A 16429-nucleotide genomic window follows, 5' to 3' on the forward strand; every position below is an offset into this window, starting at 1 on the left:
CCCTCCAGGCACGGGGTGATTGTGACTCACATTCCAAACAATCCAGTGAAGAAGAAAGCCCTGCTGGAAGGGATGCAGTTGTTATTGGACAAGGCTGTAATACTTCCTGTTCCCACAGAGGACAAAGGAAGAGAAACGTATTTGATTCTTTTCTTGGTTCAAGAGCTGCCAGGGGCCTTTCGAGCAGTTCTAACCTTGAAGTGGGTAAATGCCCGGATGAAGAATATACACTTCTGCATGGTCACCTTGCCGTCCATCATTCCCCTGATGAACAAGGAGGATTTTCTCACTTCCCTCAATCTACAAGACACGTATCTTCACATTCCTGTGCGGCAGTCTCATCAGCGCATTCGCAGGTATGCTGGTGAGGAACAAACTTTCATTTCAGGGTTTTACCCTTTGGTTCAAAATCATCACCAAGGTATTCACAAAGAGGGTTGGTTCGTCTACTGGCCATTCTTCATCAGGAAGGGGTGTTTGTTCATTCCTACTTAGACGACTGGCCTGTGCAGGCAACATCAAGAGAAGTAGCGTCTCTTCATACAGAGTCATCGAAGTTCAAGAGCACAGCTTTTTGGTGAACTGGGAGAAGTCAAGCTTATCTTCTTCCCGAGACATATGCTTTATCAGACCAAGATTTCTTATTGGCTTGGGTATTGCATCGTTGCCCAAGACAAGAATGCTCAAGATTCAATCTCACATTCAGCAATCGATGCACCTTCTAAAGCTCCAAGGTTGGCTTCTTGGATGCAGGTACAAGGATTCTTGGCGGCTGTTGTGGTTTTGGAGCCCTGAGCAAGGTTTGATTTACATCTACTGATGCGGGACAGCTTGGATCACTCAACTGCATTCCCTCTGGATCTCAGCAAAGGGACTCTGATGTCTCAGACAATGAGGGTGGAGCTGCATTGGTGGTTGTTCAGTGAAAATCTGAGGACCGATATGCCTCCGCCTCCCCTCTGCACCTCATCATCACGATGGATGCGTGCCTGTCAGGATGGGGAGCATGGTTGGGTCCCCGACAGATCAAAGGTTCCTGGTCTCTGATTCCGGCTCAGAGATCACTGAACTGGATGGAACTGAAAGCAATAAAGAGGTCGTTGACGGCTTTCACTCCCTTGCTTCAGAATAGATATGTCCTATTGAAGACGGACAATATCACTGCCAAGGCGTTCATCAATAGGCAAGGGGGAATGAAATCCCGCTCTCTGGACAAGATATTGGACAGAATCTTCCGATGGCCCGGAATCTGTTCTCTCCCTGCCAGCTATTCACCTTCATGGGATAGACAGCCTTCACGTGGATCTCTTCAATTGGGAGGTCCCTTTGTCTATCTATTTTTCCCTTCAGCCTTCTATTTTCAATCTGTCAGTGAACACATGGCCGGTACCAATCCTGGATTTGCTTGCCTTGGAAGCAAATGCAAAAGTTCAGAGGTTTTATTCCAGGTGGAGGGAGGAGAAAGCGTGGCAGCAAACGCTCTTTCGTGTAGATGGCCTCCAGGTCCTCTTTATGCGTTCCCCCTTTCTCTCAGATACAGCCCTTTCTAGTGAGGTTGAGGAGAGAGAAAGCCCAGGTCATTATGATAGCTCCAAGAACAGTTGATAAACAGAATGCTGATCAATGTCATACATTCACCCCAGTACTGAGATCTTGGCCCAAATCCATTGTTTTCTTGCTCCCCATTCCCTTCCAGTTCAGACCCAGCCAAATGCAAATCAGGCTTGACACTCCTCCCCATGGGAAAAGTCCTCCCCGAAATGCCAGGCCAGGTCCTCCCTGCACTGAAAACAAGCATCCTAGGACTGGTTTCTGACTATCAGCCCTCATCAGCCAGGATAGCTTGACTCCAGTGGCTTGGAGGGCACGGGACCCACGTCTGGGCATACCCATCCCACTCGGGGTGACAAATGCAAAAAGAACAATTGATGGACAGAATGCTGAACAATGTCATACATTCACCCCAGTACAGAGATCTAGGCCTAAATCCATTGTTTGTTTGCTCCCTGTGCCATTCTGCCTTCCATCCATCATCTGTGTGTCTTTTGCTTTCTCACCCTAAGTGCACCAGGTATGCCCAGACGTGGGTCCCAGGCTCACTCTGTCACTGGATTTAAGCTAGCCTGTCTGATGAGGGGTGATGCCCTGAAACCAGTCCCAGGATGCTTTTTTCTGGTCCAGGGAGGACCTGGGTTGGCAGTTCAGGCTGGGCTGTTCCCATGAGGCACAGTTTCAAGACTGATTTGCATATGGCTGGGTCTAAACTGGGGTGGCATGGTGAGCAAAAGAACGATAGATTTAACCCAGATCTCCTGACTGGGGGTAAATGTTTGAGGGGGTATGCCAAGATGTGAATCCCGGGCTCAATGTGTCACTGGATTCAAGCTAGCTTGGCTGATGAGGGGTGATGTCCCAAAACCAGTCCCAGGATGTTTGTTTCTGGTCCAGGGAGGACCTGGCTTGGCAGTTCGGGCTGGACTGTCCCCATGGGGAGCAGGGGGTCAAGACTGATTTGCATATTGCTGGGTCTAAACTGGGGTGGCATGGTGAGCAAAAGACTGATGGATTTAACCCAGATGTCTTGAACGGGGGTGAATGTTTGATTGGCTCTGCATTCCGTCCATCATCTGTGTGTCTTTTGCTTTCTCGCCCTAAGTGCACCGGGTATGCTCTGACTTGGGTCCCGGGCTGAATGTGTCACTGGATTCAAGCTAGCCTGGCTGATGAGGGGTGATACACCGAAACCAGTCCCAGGATGTTTGTTTCCGGTCCAGGGAGGACCTGGTTTGGCAGTTCTGGCTGGACTGTTCCCATGAGGAACAGGGTGAAGACTGATTTGCATATGGCTGAGTCTAAACTGTGGTGGCATGGTGAGCAAAAGACCGATGGATTTAACCCAGATCTATTGACTGGGGGAGGATATTTGATTTGTTCCGCATTCCGTTCATCATCTGTGTGTCTTTTGCTTTCTCGCCCTAAGTTGGCAGGGCATGCCCAGACATGGGTTCTGGGCTCACCGTGACACTGGATTCAAGATAACCTGGTTGATGAGGGGTGATGCCCCGAAACCATTCCCATGATGATTGTTTCTGGTTCAGGGTAGACCAGGCTTGGCAGTTCGGGCTGAACTGTTCCCATGAGGCACAGGGTCAGACTGATTTACATATGGCTGTGTCTAAACTGGGGTGGCATGGTGAGCAAAAGAACCATTGATTTAACCCAGATCTCTTGACTGGGGGTGAATCTTTCATGTGCTCTGCATTCTGTCCATCATCTGAGTATCTTTTGCATTATGATCACTCCAGCATGGCCCCGCTCTAACTTGTTTCCTGTGCTGAGGATTCTGAGGGTATCCAAGCAGAGGAGTATTACTATAGATCCCGCTCCCCTTCTCTTTCCAGTGTTGTCTCTTCCACATCAGAAGAAGATAAGCTTGACAGCTTGGAAGGGGGTTGAAGAAAAATGGGCTGTCGCAGGAGGTTGCTTCAACTCTCCAAGCTTCTCTGAGGGGTTCTACTCTTTGATCCTATGCTAGGCATTGGAGGGTCTTTCGTAGGTGGTGAGAGTTGGATTATACATTATTTGATCTAGGGCAGATTTTGCGGGTTCTCAAGAAGGAGCTTCTATAAGTTTGAAGTTAGCAACAATGAAAGTTCAATTGGGCACAGTGTTTGCTTTTTGGGTTTCTTGGGGGAACAATAGGGACTCAGATGGGTGGTTCCACATCTCTTCAAGGGTTTGGACAATATGTCCTCTCCATCTCAGAAGCAGTTCCCATCATGCAACTTGGAATTGGTGTTAAGAGCATTGTCCTACTCACCTCTTGAACCCCTTGATCAAGTGGATCTCACGGTTTTGATCCTGAAAACCTTCTTTCTAGTGACTATTATGTCTGCCAGACGGGTTGAAGAATTGGGTGGTCTTTGTCATAAACCCCCCTACTGTCAGATATTTCAGAACAGAGCTGTTACCGTCCTTTATTCCAAAAGTAAATTCTGCTTTTCACCGACAGCAGGAATTGGCTTTGCCTACATTCTCTCCAGATCCGTCTTGGGATGAGGAAAAGAGACTTCATTGTCTAGATGTTAGAACGGCCCTTCTGATTTATGCAGATAGAATGTCCTCTCTAAAGCAGTGTGAATCCTTCTTCGTCTATTGTGGGCCAGTGAGAAGAGGTGGTAAGCCATCCCCTGCGGAGGTAAGCCATCCACAGCGGTGAAAAGCCGTCCACGGCGGTGGTAAGCTGTCCCCTGCAGTGGTAAGCTGTCCACTGCGGTGGTAAGTCGTCCACTGCAGTGGTAAGCCATCCACTGCGGTGGTAAGCCGTCAACTGCGGTGGTAAGCCATCCCCTGTGGTGGTAAGACGCCCACTGCGGAGGTAAGCAGTCCACTGCAGTGGTAAGCCGTCCACTGCAGTGGTACGCCGTCCACAGCGGTGGTAAGCCGTCCACAGCGGCATTAAGCACTCCACTGCGGTGGTAAGCCCTCCACTGCGGTGGTAAGCCATCCACGGTGGTGGTAAGCCGTCCACTGCGGTGGTAAGCCGTCCACGGCGGTGGTAAGCCGTCCACTGTGGTGGTAAGCCATTCCCTGCGATGGTAAGCCGTCCACTGCGGTGGTAAGCCATCAACTGCGGTGGTAAGCCATCCCCTGTGGTGGTAAGCCGCCCACTGCGGTGGTAAGCAGCCCACTGCGGTGGTAAGCCGTCCACTGCAGTGGTACGCCGTCCACAGCGGTGGTAAGCCGTCCACGGCGGCGTTAAGCCATCCACTGCGGTGGTAAGCCATCCACGGTGGTGGTAAGCCATCCACTGCGGTGGTAAGCCGTCCACGGCAGTGGTAAGCCGTCCCCTGCGGTGGTAAGCCGTCCACTGCGGTGGTAAGCCATCCACTGTGGTGGTAAGCTGTCCACGGCGGTGGTAAGCCGTCCCCTGTGGTGGTAAGTCATCCCCTGCAGTGGTAAGCCATCCACGGTGGTGGTAAGCCATCCACTGTGGTGGTAAGCTGTCCACGGCGGTGGTAAGCCGTCCACTGCGGTGGTAAGCCATCCCCTGCGGTGGTAAGCTGTCCATGGCGGTGGTAAGCCGTCCCCTGTGGTGGTAAGCCATCCCCTGCAGTGGTAAGCTGTCCACTGCGGTGGTAAGCCGTCCCCTGCGGTGGTAAGCTGTCCACGGCGGTGGTAAGCCATCCACTGTGGTGGTAACGCGTCCACTGCAGTGGTAAGCCGTCCACTATGGTGGTAAGCTGTCCCCTGCGGTGGTAAGCCATCCCCTGTGGTGGTAAGCTGTCCACTGCGGTGGTAATCTGTCCACTGTGGTGGTGAGCCGCCCACTCTGGTGGTAAGCCGTCCCCTGCGGTGGTAAGCTGTCCCCTGCAGTGGTAAGCTGTCCACTGTGGTGGTAAGCTGTCCATGGCGGTGGTAAGCCGTCCCTGCAGTGGTAAGCCGTCCCCTGCGGTGGTACACTGTCCATGGCGGTGGTAAGCTGTCCCCTGCGGTGGTAAGCCATCCCCTGCGGTGGTAAGCGGTTCCCTGTGGTGGTAAGCCATCCACGGCAGTGGTAAGCCGTCCACTGCGGTGGTAAGCTGTCCCCTGTGGTGGTAAGCCCTCCACTGCGGTGGTAAGCCCTTCACTGTGGTGGTAAGCTGTCCACTGCGGTGGTAAGCCGTCCCCTGCGGTGGTAAGCTGTCATCTGCGGTGGTAAGCCGTCCCCTGCGGTGGTAAGCTGTCATCTGCGGTGGTAAGCCGTCCACTGTGGTGGTAAGCCATCCCCTGCCGTGGTAAACAGTCCACTGCGGTGGTAAGCCGTCCCCTGTGGTAAGGCGTTCCCCTGCAGTGGTAAGCCGTCCCCTGTGATGGTAAGCCATCCACTGCGGTGGTAAGACGTCTACAGCAGTGGTAAGACGTCCACGGCGGTGGTAAGACGTCCACGGCGGTGGTAAGCCGTCCACTTTGGTTGTAAGCCGTCCACGGTGGTGGTAAGCCATCCACTGCGGTGGGAAGCCGTCCACTGCGGTGGTAAGCCGTCCCCTGCGGTGGTAAGCTGTCCACGGCGGTGGTAAGCTGTCCACTGCGTTGGTAAGCCACCCACGGCAGTGGTAAGTTTTTCACTGCGGTGGTAAGCTCTCCACGGCGGTGATAAGCCGTCCACGGCGGTGATAAGCCATCCACTGCTCATTTAAGCCGTTGAGTAAGAACCTTGATTTCAGTGGCTTGTGGAGCGGTGCATCCGACACCGCCGGCAGGTAGTCAGGGTAGGTCAACCTAAGGCATGTCGACATCTATAGCCAAGTTGCAAGGACCCCTATAAGTGACATCTGTAGGGCGGCCAGTTGGTCTGCACCTCTGACTTTTGTTAATCATTACCCAATTGATCACAAAATTTCATCAGAGGATGTGTTTGGATTTAGAGTGTTGGCTTCTTTGATGTATTAGAACTCACCGCTTGGCTTTCTGTTGTGTGTTTTCAGCCAAATCAATGTTCAGTGTTGGATGTAAACATGATCTTCAGGTGTCTGGCTGTTTATTTCTTGCTAAATCTCATCTTGTACTTAACTGAAGCGAGGGATGGAAGTTGGGCTGACGCGTCATCTCCTAACTGGTGATTGCATCACACCGAGCCCTAGTCCCTCGCTTCAGTTCCTAGGTCCCTCCCGGTCCTGGCCAGCACAGCTGGGTTTATGCTTCAGTTCCTAGGTCCCCCCCGGTCCTGGCCAGCACAGCTGGGTTTATGCTTCAGTCCATAGGTCCCCCCCCCCGGTCCAGGCCAGTACAGCTGGGTTTATGCTTCAGTTCCTAGGTCCCCCCCGGTCCAGGCCAGTACAGCTGGGTTTATGCTTCAGTCCATAGGTCCCCCTCCCGGTCCTGGCCAGCACAGCTGGGTTTATGCTTCAGTCCATAGGTCCCCCCCCGGTCCAGGCCAGTACAGCTGGGTTTATGCTTCAGTTCCTAGGTCCCTCCCGGTCCAGGCCAGTACAGCTGGGTTTATGCTTCAGTTCCTAGGTCCCCCCCGGTCCAGGCCAGTACAGCTGGGTTTATGCTTCAGTTCCTAGGTCCCTCCCGGTCCTGGCCAGCACAGCTGGGTTTATGCTTCAGTCCATAGGTCCCCCCCCCGGTCCAGGCCAGTACAGCTGGGTTTATGCTTCAGTTCCTAGGTCCCCCCCGGTCCTGGCCAGCACAGCTGGGTTTATGCTTCAGTCCATAGGTACCCTCCCCGGTCCAGGCCAGTACAGCTGGGTTTATGCTTCAGTTCCTAGGTCCCTCCCGGTCCTGGCCAGCACAGCTGGGTTTATGCTTCAGTTCCTAGGTCCCTCCCGGTCCTGGCCAGCACAGCTGGGTTTATGCTTCAGTTGGATCCGGTCTACGGACAGGACCATCATGGGAGGGAGGGGACTTTATTCCAAGAGCTGGGAGGGGTGTCTTTGGAGGCCAGGCTGCCTCATCTTGTACTTCATTGACGGGAGGGAGAAGGGCTCAGAGGGAAGCAGTTACCAGGTAAGTGATTGACGCGTTTGTATTTCAACATCTGGTTTCAGGTTGAAAACATCTGTCACATCCCCACATACGAGCATGAATATTCTACTGTTTATGACCATCAGTGAAAATCCTGCGATGTGAAACTTTAAGTGCAACGAATGAATGTAGCAGGCTGTGACACTGCAGGCCCAGCTGAGCTCTGATTTCGCCTCACACAGCCTACTAGCAACACCAGGGTATTTAACTAGCCTTTTCAGGCTCAGATCCCTTCGGTGTGGGGTCTATAGTGCACAGATGACTGTGCATTGACGAGCATTTAGAGGACTCTTAACATGCATGCAAAGTGCAGCTTGCTAGGCACAGAGGACACTACAGCAACACACACATCCCACAGGGAGCAGTTTTACTGTCGCCCCCAGCATGTGTAGGACACAGATAGCCATCACTGGACAAGCCCCTGGGAGGTTTAGCAGCAGGCACTGCCAGTGTGTGAGCTCCTTTTCTGTAACACAGCTTCCCAATCCTTACAGCCACTCCCTAGAGTATGAGCTCAAGGTATGGTGCACAGGGACCCTTTCTATCCCACAGGGAGCAGTTTTACTGTCGCCCCAGTATGTGTAGGACACAGATAGCCATCACTGGAGGAGCCCCTGGAAGGTTTAGCAGCAGGCACTGCCAGTGTGTGAGCTCCTTTTCTGTAACACAGCTTCCCCATCCTTACAGCCACTCCCTAGAGTATGAGCTCAAGGTATGGTGCACAGGGACCCTTTCTATTCCACAGAGAGCAGTTTTACTGTCACCCCCAGCATGTGTAGGACACAGATGGCCATCACTGGAGGAGCCCCTGGAAGGTTTAGCAGCAGGCACTGCCAGTGTGTGAGCTCCTTTTCTGTAACACAGCTTCCCCATCCTTACAGCCACTCCCTAGAGTATGAGCTCAAGGTATGGTGCACAGGGACCCTTTCTAAGCACATCTGAACATATGGCGCCCACAGCTGGTTGAAGGCGCGTGCCCCAGGTTAGGCTAGATTGGACACAGCAGGCTTGGCTACTTTCTGAGCAGGTCTTTGCTGGGGAACAGACAGCATGACGTGTCAGAGGACTATTTAAAGGGGTCATGAAAAGAGACAGACGTGGAGTATGACGCAGCAGGCATGGTCTCCCTGTAACCGGATGTCTGAACGGCGCGGCTTCCTCAGTGCCCTGGCAGGGGGCTCGTAAAGCGGATACTCTGTGTTCAGCCTGGTGGTCTAGTGTCCTAACCGTCCACTGTAGGGGCCTGTGTTTGACCTCATGGTCACAGGTTCGAATCCTGGCAGGTCCACTTACTCTCTCATCCTTCTGAGGTCGATAAAATGAGTACCATTGATTGGGTAACAATAAACATCTGTTATTCAGTGCAAAGATACCCTTTGCAGTGAACTGGTGCTTTACAAATGCATGTTGTGTTTTGGTTTCTGAGAGAGCAATCACACGTCATCCCTACAGTAATGCCCGAGTGGTTGGATGCCCTGGGGCAGGTCATCGGGGCGCTTTTGGAGTCTGCCCTAATGCTGCCATGTTTCCTTTGATTCCCAGGGGTCAGGGGTGGTGAGAGCCACGCCCAGCTTCACCGTGAAGGAGAAGGGCGACAAGAAGAGGGTGCAGGTGAAACTTTACTCCAGGCCCTACCACAGCTTGCAGGGTCCGAAGCCCGACATTGTGATTGGTGAGTACTGGGGAGGGGGCAGTGAGGGTACACTGGGCACCGGGGGCATGATACCCCCTATGCAGGGTTGGATTGGGATTAGAAATCGGCCAGGGCATGAAAATAAAGTGGCCACATTTGCATATTGCCTTTCCACAAAACAGTGCTTTGACGAAGTTTTATAAGCACCTGAAAACAAGTGAGGCCCCTTCTGCTCAGCCCCCCCCCCCCCCCCGCCCCCGCTAAGTATGCACCCATGAATGGGCCGGCCCAGCGAGAGAAAGGGAGTGACGCCTCTGCCCGCTGCTAGAAGGGAGCTAATGGAGGCCCATCTGCCTCCAGAAAGGCCACTCAGGGCCCCACTTGGCCACTGGTGACATCTGAACACCCAAGACACAGCCCAAATCACCCCCCCAGGCTGCCAAAAATGCAGCCCACAGCTGGAACTTCGATACCGGCCTCTTGGCCATTGCCCGAGTGCCCGCCTTACCAATCCGACCCTGCCCTTTGCCATCCTACCAGTCACCCTTCCCCCGTGGCTGCAAGAGCTGGACAGAGTCGAAGCAAAGTCTGGAGCCTCCACGTGACACAATTTATTTATTTATGCATTTTTCTATAGCGCCAACATTACCCAAAAGTGCTAGAGCGCTTTACAGAAACAAGGTTCGTTACATAAGGTACAGAATTACAAAGCATAACATAGGACATAGAGTTACATTATCCGGGGCACTATGCGCATTAGAGAAGAAACAGGTTTTGAACTAAGATGTTAAACTACAAGTCATAAAATCGGGCAGAGAATCAGATGATCCGGAGCAGTTTGTAGATTAAAGAAGTAGCAGGGTGTCCACTGGTACCAACTTCAAGACGAGGAAGGAGTGCAGTCGGGTTCAGGGTGATAATCTGTGTTGAGACCATACCCTCAGTGTTAAAAGGAGGAGACATTCAATAACATGTCTTTGAAGGAGAAGGGCTTCCCACTCTGGTTTAAAGGTAGCGTCGCAGTGCAGGTGGCGCATAGGGTCGCAGGTGAGGGGTTCCATATCCTGGCCATGCTTCCTGAGAAGGATTGTGCCATGAGTGCATAGCGTCGCAGTGCAGGTGGCGCATAGGGTGGCAGGTGAGGGGTTCCATATCCTGGCCATCCCTCCTGAGAAGGATTGTGCCATGAGTGCATAGCGTCGCAGTGCAGGTGGCGCAGAGGGTCGCAGGTGAGGGGTTCCATATCCTGGCCATGCTTCCTGAGAAGGATTGTGCCATGAGTGCATAGCGTCGCAGTGCAGGTGGCGCAGAGGGTCGCAGGTGAGGGGTTCCATATCCTGGCCATGCCTCCTGAGAAGGATTGTGCCATGAGTGCATAGCGTCGCAGTACAGGTGGCGCATAGGGTCGCAGGTGAGGGGTTCCATATCCTGGCCATGCTTCCTGAGAAGGATTGTGCCATCAGTGCATAGCGTCGCAGTGCAGGTGGCGCATAGGGTCGCAGGTGAGGGGTTCCATATCCTGGCCATGCTTTCTGAGAAGGATTGTGCCATGAGTGCATAGCGTCGCAGTGCAGGTGGCGCAGAGGGTCGCAGGTGAGGGGTTCCATATCCTGGCCATGCTTCCTGAGAAGGATTGTGCCATGAGTGCATAGCGTCGCAGTGCAGGTGGCGCATAGGGTGGCAGGTGAGGGGTTCCATATCCTGGCCATGCCTCCTGAGAAGGATTGTGCCATGAGTGCATAGCGTCGCAGTGCAGGTGGCGCATAGGGTCGCAGGTGAGGGGTTCCATATCCTGGCCATGCTTCCTGAGAAGGATTGTGCCATCAGTGCATAGCGTCGCAGTGCAGGTGGCGCATAGGGTCGCAGGTGAGGGGTTCCATATCCTGGCCATGCTTCCTGAGAAGGATTGTGCCATGAGTGCATAGCGTCGCAGTGCAGGTGGCGCATAGGGTCGCAGGTGAGGGGTTCCATATCCTGGCCATGCTTCCTGAGAAGGATTGTGCCATGAGTGCATAGCGTCGCAGTGCAGGTGGCGCAGAGGGTCGCAGGTGAGGGGTTCCATATCCTGGCCATGCTTCCTGAGAAGGATTGTGCCATCAGTGCATAGCATCGCAGTGCAGGTGGCGCATAGGGTCGCAGGTGAGGGGTTCCATATCCTGGCCATGCTTCCTGAGAAGGATTGTGCCATGAGTGCATAGCGTCGCAGTGCAGGTGGCGCATAGGGTGGCAGGTGAGGGGTTCCATATCCTGGCCATGCTTCTTGAGAAGGATTGTGCCATGTGTGCGTAGCGTCGCAGCGCATGTGGCGCAGAGGGTCGCAGGTGAGGGGTTCCATATCCTGGCCATGCTTCCTGAGAAGGATTGTGCCATGAGTGCATAGCGTCGCAGCGCAGGTGGCGCAGAGGGTCGCAGGTGAGGGGTTCCATATCCTGGCCATGCTTCCTGAGAAGGATTGTGCCATTGAGTGCATAGCGTCGCAGTGCAGGTGGCGCATAGGGTCGCAGGTGAGGGGTTCCATATCCTGGCCATGCTTCCTGAGAAGGATTGTGCCATGAGTGCATAGCGTCGCAGTGCAGGTGGCGCATAGGGTCGCAGGTGAGGGGTTCCATATCCTGGCCATGCTTCCTGAGAAGGATTGTGCCATGAGTGCATAGCGTCGCAGTGCAGGTGGCGCATAGGGTCGCAGGTGAGGGGTTCCATATCCTGGCCATGCTTCCTGAGAAGGATTGTGCCATGAGTGCATAGCGTCGCAGTGCAGGTGGCGCATAGGGTGGCAGGTGAGGGGTTCCATATCCTGGCCATGCCTCCTGAGAAGGATTGTGCCATGAGTGCATAGCGTCGCAGTGCAGGTGGCGCATAGGGTCGCAGGTGAGGGGTTCCATATCCTGGCCATGCTTCCTGAGAAGGATTGTGCCATGAGTGCATAGCGTCGCAGTGCAGGTGGCGCATAGGGTGGCAGGTGAGGGGTTCCATATCCTGGCCATGCTTCTTGAGAAGGATTGTGCCATGAGTGCATAGTGTCGCAGTGCAGGTGGCGCATAGGGTCGCAGGTGAGGGGTTCCATATCCTGGCCATGCTTCCTGAGAAGGATTGTGCCATGAGTGCATAGCGTCGCAGTGCAGGTGGCGCAGAGGGTCGCAGGTGAGGGGTTCCATATCCTGGCCATGCTTCCTGAGAAGGAATGTGCCATCAGTGCATAGCGTCGCAGTGCAGGTGGCGCATACGGTCGCAGGTGAGGGGTTCCATATCCTGGCCATGCTTCCTGAGAAGGATTGTGCCATGAGTGCATAGCGTCGCAGTGCAGGTGGCGCATAGGGTCGCAGGTGAGGGGTTCCATATCCTGGCCATGCTTCCTGAGAAGGATTGTGCCATGAGTGCATAGCGTCGCAGTGCAGGTGGCGCATAGGGTTGCAGGTGAGGGGTTCCATATCCTGGCCATGCTTCCTGAGAAGGATTGTGCCATGAGTGCATAGCGTCGCAGTGCAGGTGGCGCATAGGGTGGCAGGTGAGGGGTTCCATATTCTGGCCATGCTTCCTGAGAAGGATTGTGCCATGAGTGCATAGTGTCGCAGTGCAGGTGGCGCATAGGGTCGCAGGTGAGGGGTTCCATATCCTGGCCATGCTTCCTGAGAAGGATTGTGCCATGAGTGCATAGCGTCACAGTGCAGGTGGCGCATAGGGTCGCAGGTGAGGGGTTCCATATTCTGGCCATGCTTCCTGAGAAGGATTGTGCCATCAGTGCATAGCGTCGCAGTGCAGGTGGCGCATAGGGTCGCAGGTGAGGGGTTCCATATCCTGGCCATTCTTCCTGAGAAGGATTGTGCCATGAGTGCATAGCGTCGCAGTGCAGGTGGCGCATAGGGTCGCAGGTGAGGGGTTCCATATCCTGGCCATGCTTCCTGAGAAGGATTGTGCCATGAGTGCATAGCGTCGCAGTGCAGGTGGCGCATAGGGTCGCAGGTGAGGGGTTCCATATTCTGGCCATGCTTCCTGAGAAGGATTGTGCCATGTGTGCGTAGCGTCGCAGCGCATGTGGCGCAGAGGGTCGCAGGTGAGGGGTTCCATATCCTGGCCATGCTTCCTGAGAAGGATTGTGCCATGAGTGCATAGCGTCGCAGCGCAGGTGGCGCAGAGGGTCGCAGGTGAGGGGTTCCATATCCTGGCCATGCTTCCTGAGAAGGATTGTGCCATTGAGTGCATAGCGTCGCAGTGCAGGTGGCGCATAGGGTCGCAGGTGAGGGGTTCCATATCCTGGCCATGCTTCCTGAGAAGGATTGTGCCATGAGTGCATAGCGTCGCAGTGCAGGTGGCGCATAGGGTCGCAGGTGAGGGGTTCCATATCCTGGCCATGCTTCCTGAGAAGGATTGTGCCATGAGTGCATAGCGTCGCAGTGCAGGTGGCGCATAGGGTCGCAGGTGAGGGGTTCCATATCCTGGCCATGCTTCCTGAGAAGGATTGTGCCCTGAGTGCATAGCGTCGCAGTGCAGGTGGCGCATAGGGTGGCAGGTGAGGGGTTCCATATCCTGGCCATGCCTCCTGAGAAGGATTGTGCCATGAGTGCATAGCGTCGCAGTGCAGGTGGCGCATAGGGTCGCAGGTGAGGGGTTCCATATCCTGGCCATGCTTCCTGAGAAGGATTGTGCCATCAGTGCATAGCGTCGCAGTGCAGGTGGCGCATAGGGTCGCAGGTGAGGGGTTCCATATTCTGGCCATGCTTCCTGAGAAGGATTGTGCCATGAGTGCATAGTGTCACAGTGCAGGTGGCGCATAGGGTCGCAGGTGAGGGGTTCCATATCATGGCCATGCTTCCTGAGAAGGATTGTGCCATGAGTGCATAGCGTCGCAGTGCAGGTGGCGCATAGGGTCGCAGGTGAGGGGTTCCATATCCTGGCCATGCTTCCTGAGAAGGAATGTGCCATCAGTGCATAGCGTCGCAGTGCAGGTGGCGCATACGGTCGCAGGTGAGGGGTTCCATATCCTGGCCATGCTTCCTGAGAAGGATTGTGCCATGAGTGCATAGCGTCGCAGTGCAGGTGGCGCATAGGGTCGCAGGTGAGGGGTTCCATATCCTGGCCATGCTTCCTGAGAAGGATTGTGCCATGAGTGCATAGCGTCGCAGTGCAGGTGGCGCATAGGGTTGCAGGTGAGGGGTTCCATATCCTGGCCATGCTTCCTGAGAAGGATTGTGCCATGAGTGCATAGCGTCGCAGTGCAGGTGGCGCATAGGGTCGCAGGTGAGGGGTTCCATATTCTGGCCATGCTTCCTGAGAAGGATTGTGCCATGAGTGCATAGTGTCGCAGTGCAGGTGGCGCATAGGGTCGCAGGTGAGGGGTTCCATATCCTGGCCATGCTTCCTGAGAAGGATTGTGCCATGAGTGCATAGCGTCACAGTGCAGGTGGCGCATAGGGTCGCAGGTGAGGGGTTCCATATTCTGGCCATGCTTCCTGAGAAGGATTGTGCCATCAGTGCATAGCGTCGCAGTGCAGGTGGCGCATAGGGTCGCAGGTGAGGGGTTCCATATCCTGGCCATTCTTCCTGAGAAGGATTGTGCCATGAGTGCATAGCGTCGCAGTGCAGGTGGCGCATAGGGTCGCAGGTGAGGGGTTCCATATCCTGGCCATGCTTCCTGAGAAGGATTGTGCCATGAGTGCATAGCGTCGCAGTGCAGGTGGCGCATAGGGTCGCAGGTGAGGGGTTCCATATTCTGGCCATGCTTCCTGAGAAGGATTGTGCCATGAGTGCATAGCGTCGCAGTGCAGGTGGCGCAGAGGGTCGCAGGTGAGGGGTTCCATATCCTGGCCATGCTTCCTGAGAAGGATTGTGCCATGAGTGCATAGCGTCGCAGTGCAGGTGGCGCAGAGGGTCGCAGGTGAGGGGTTCCATATCCTGGCCATGCTTCCTGAGAAGGATTGTGCCATGAGTGCATAGCGTCGCAGTGCAGGTGGCGCATAGGGTGGCAGGTGAGGGGTTCCATATCCTGGCCATGCCTCCTGAGAAGGATTGTGCCATGAGTGCATAGCGTCGCAGTGCAGGTGGCGCATAGGGTCGCAGGTGAGGGGTTCCATATCCTGGCCATGCTTCCTGAGAAGGATTGTGCCATGAGTGCATAGCGTCGCAGTACAGGTGGCGCATAGGGTCGCAGGTGAGGGGTTCCATATTCTGGCCATGCTTCCTGAGAAGGATTGTGCCATGAGTGCATAGCGTCGCAGTGCAGGTGGCGCATAGGGTCGCAGGTGAGGGGTTCCATATCCTGGCCATGCTTCCTGAGAAGGATTGTGCCATGAGTGCATAGCGTCGCAGTGCAGGTGGCGCATAGGGTCGCAGGTGAGGGGTTCCATATTCTGGCCATGCTTCCTGAGAAGGATTGTGCCATCAGTGCATAGTGTCGCAGTGCAGGTGGCGCATAGGGTCGCAGGTGAGGGGTTCCATATCCTGGCCATGCTTCCTGAGAAGGATTGTGCCATCAGTGCATAGTGTCGCAGTGCAGGTGGCGCATAGGGTCGCAGGTGAGGGGTTCCATATTCTGGCCATGCTTCCTGAGAAGGATTGTGCCATGAGTCGTTCCTTTTTAAAGGTTGGGGGGTTCAATCAGAAGTGCTTCGGCATTTCGTTGTGTCCCCCCAGACACTTTGAGTTTGTCCGCCAGGTGTCGTAGAGCGGATGTGTGTAGGGCCTGTGAATGATGCAAGGTGTGTTATATATGGCCCTGGCATCAATGGGCAGCCAGTGGGGAGTAAACAGATTCAGGGAAAAGAGATCGCCCCATAAATGAAACGTGCTGCTGAATGTAGGGCTGGTTTGAGAGGAGTGAGATGGGTCTTGGCCACCAGTCAAGAGGGAGTTGAGTGTCGATTCTTGAGAGCTCCAACGATTGATGAAGAGTTTTCAGATCTGGCTCTGGGATGCAGCGGTGGATTCCCCAAAGAAGACGCAGTTGATAGTGTCATGTTTTCAGCCATAGTGCTGCTTTGCAATTGTACGTTTAGCCTTTTATCTAGGATAGCTCATAGGGATTCTGCGTAGTCAACAACTGCAGGTGTTCTGTTTAGGATGTCGAGTGTGTCCATCCAGGACTGGACTGGAGGTGCGGCTTCGATGAAGACATGAGGAGGAGTCCAGTTCCGTGAGGGTTCAGTGTTAAGTGCTGTGAAGTCACCCAGTCTTGAAGAGTGATTGAAGTGCCGATGAGCAGGATGCCTTTTGGAGACGAGACCTTTAATTGCAGCCAGGTGTCACTTCCGAGTATCCGTGTGCGCTATAAATGTAGGATAACATAACATAAGA

The 16429-nt window shown here is 54.3% G+C and overlaps 1 protein-coding gene across 1 annotated transcript in view; it reads left to right on the forward strand.

The window, feature by feature from the left end:
- The window catches only part of ZMYND15 (zinc finger MYND-type containing 15), a 146131-nt gene that overhangs the window by 91546 nt on the left and 38156 nt on the right, over positions 1 to 16429 (forward strand). The window contains exon 10 of the mRNA XM_085639782.1: positions 9052 to 9181. Coding sequence (XP_085495908.1) covers positions 9052 to 9181 — 130 coding nt within the window. The remainder of the gene's footprint in view (positions 1 to 9051; positions 9182 to 16429) is intronic.

The sequence above is a fragment of the Triturus cristatus genome, chromosome 12 (genome assembly GCF_964204655.1).
Source record: "Triturus cristatus chromosome 12, aTriCri1.1, whole genome shotgun sequence".
In the NCBI taxonomy this organism is placed as follows: Eukaryota; Metazoa; Chordata; class Amphibia; order Caudata; family Salamandridae; genus Triturus; species Triturus cristatus.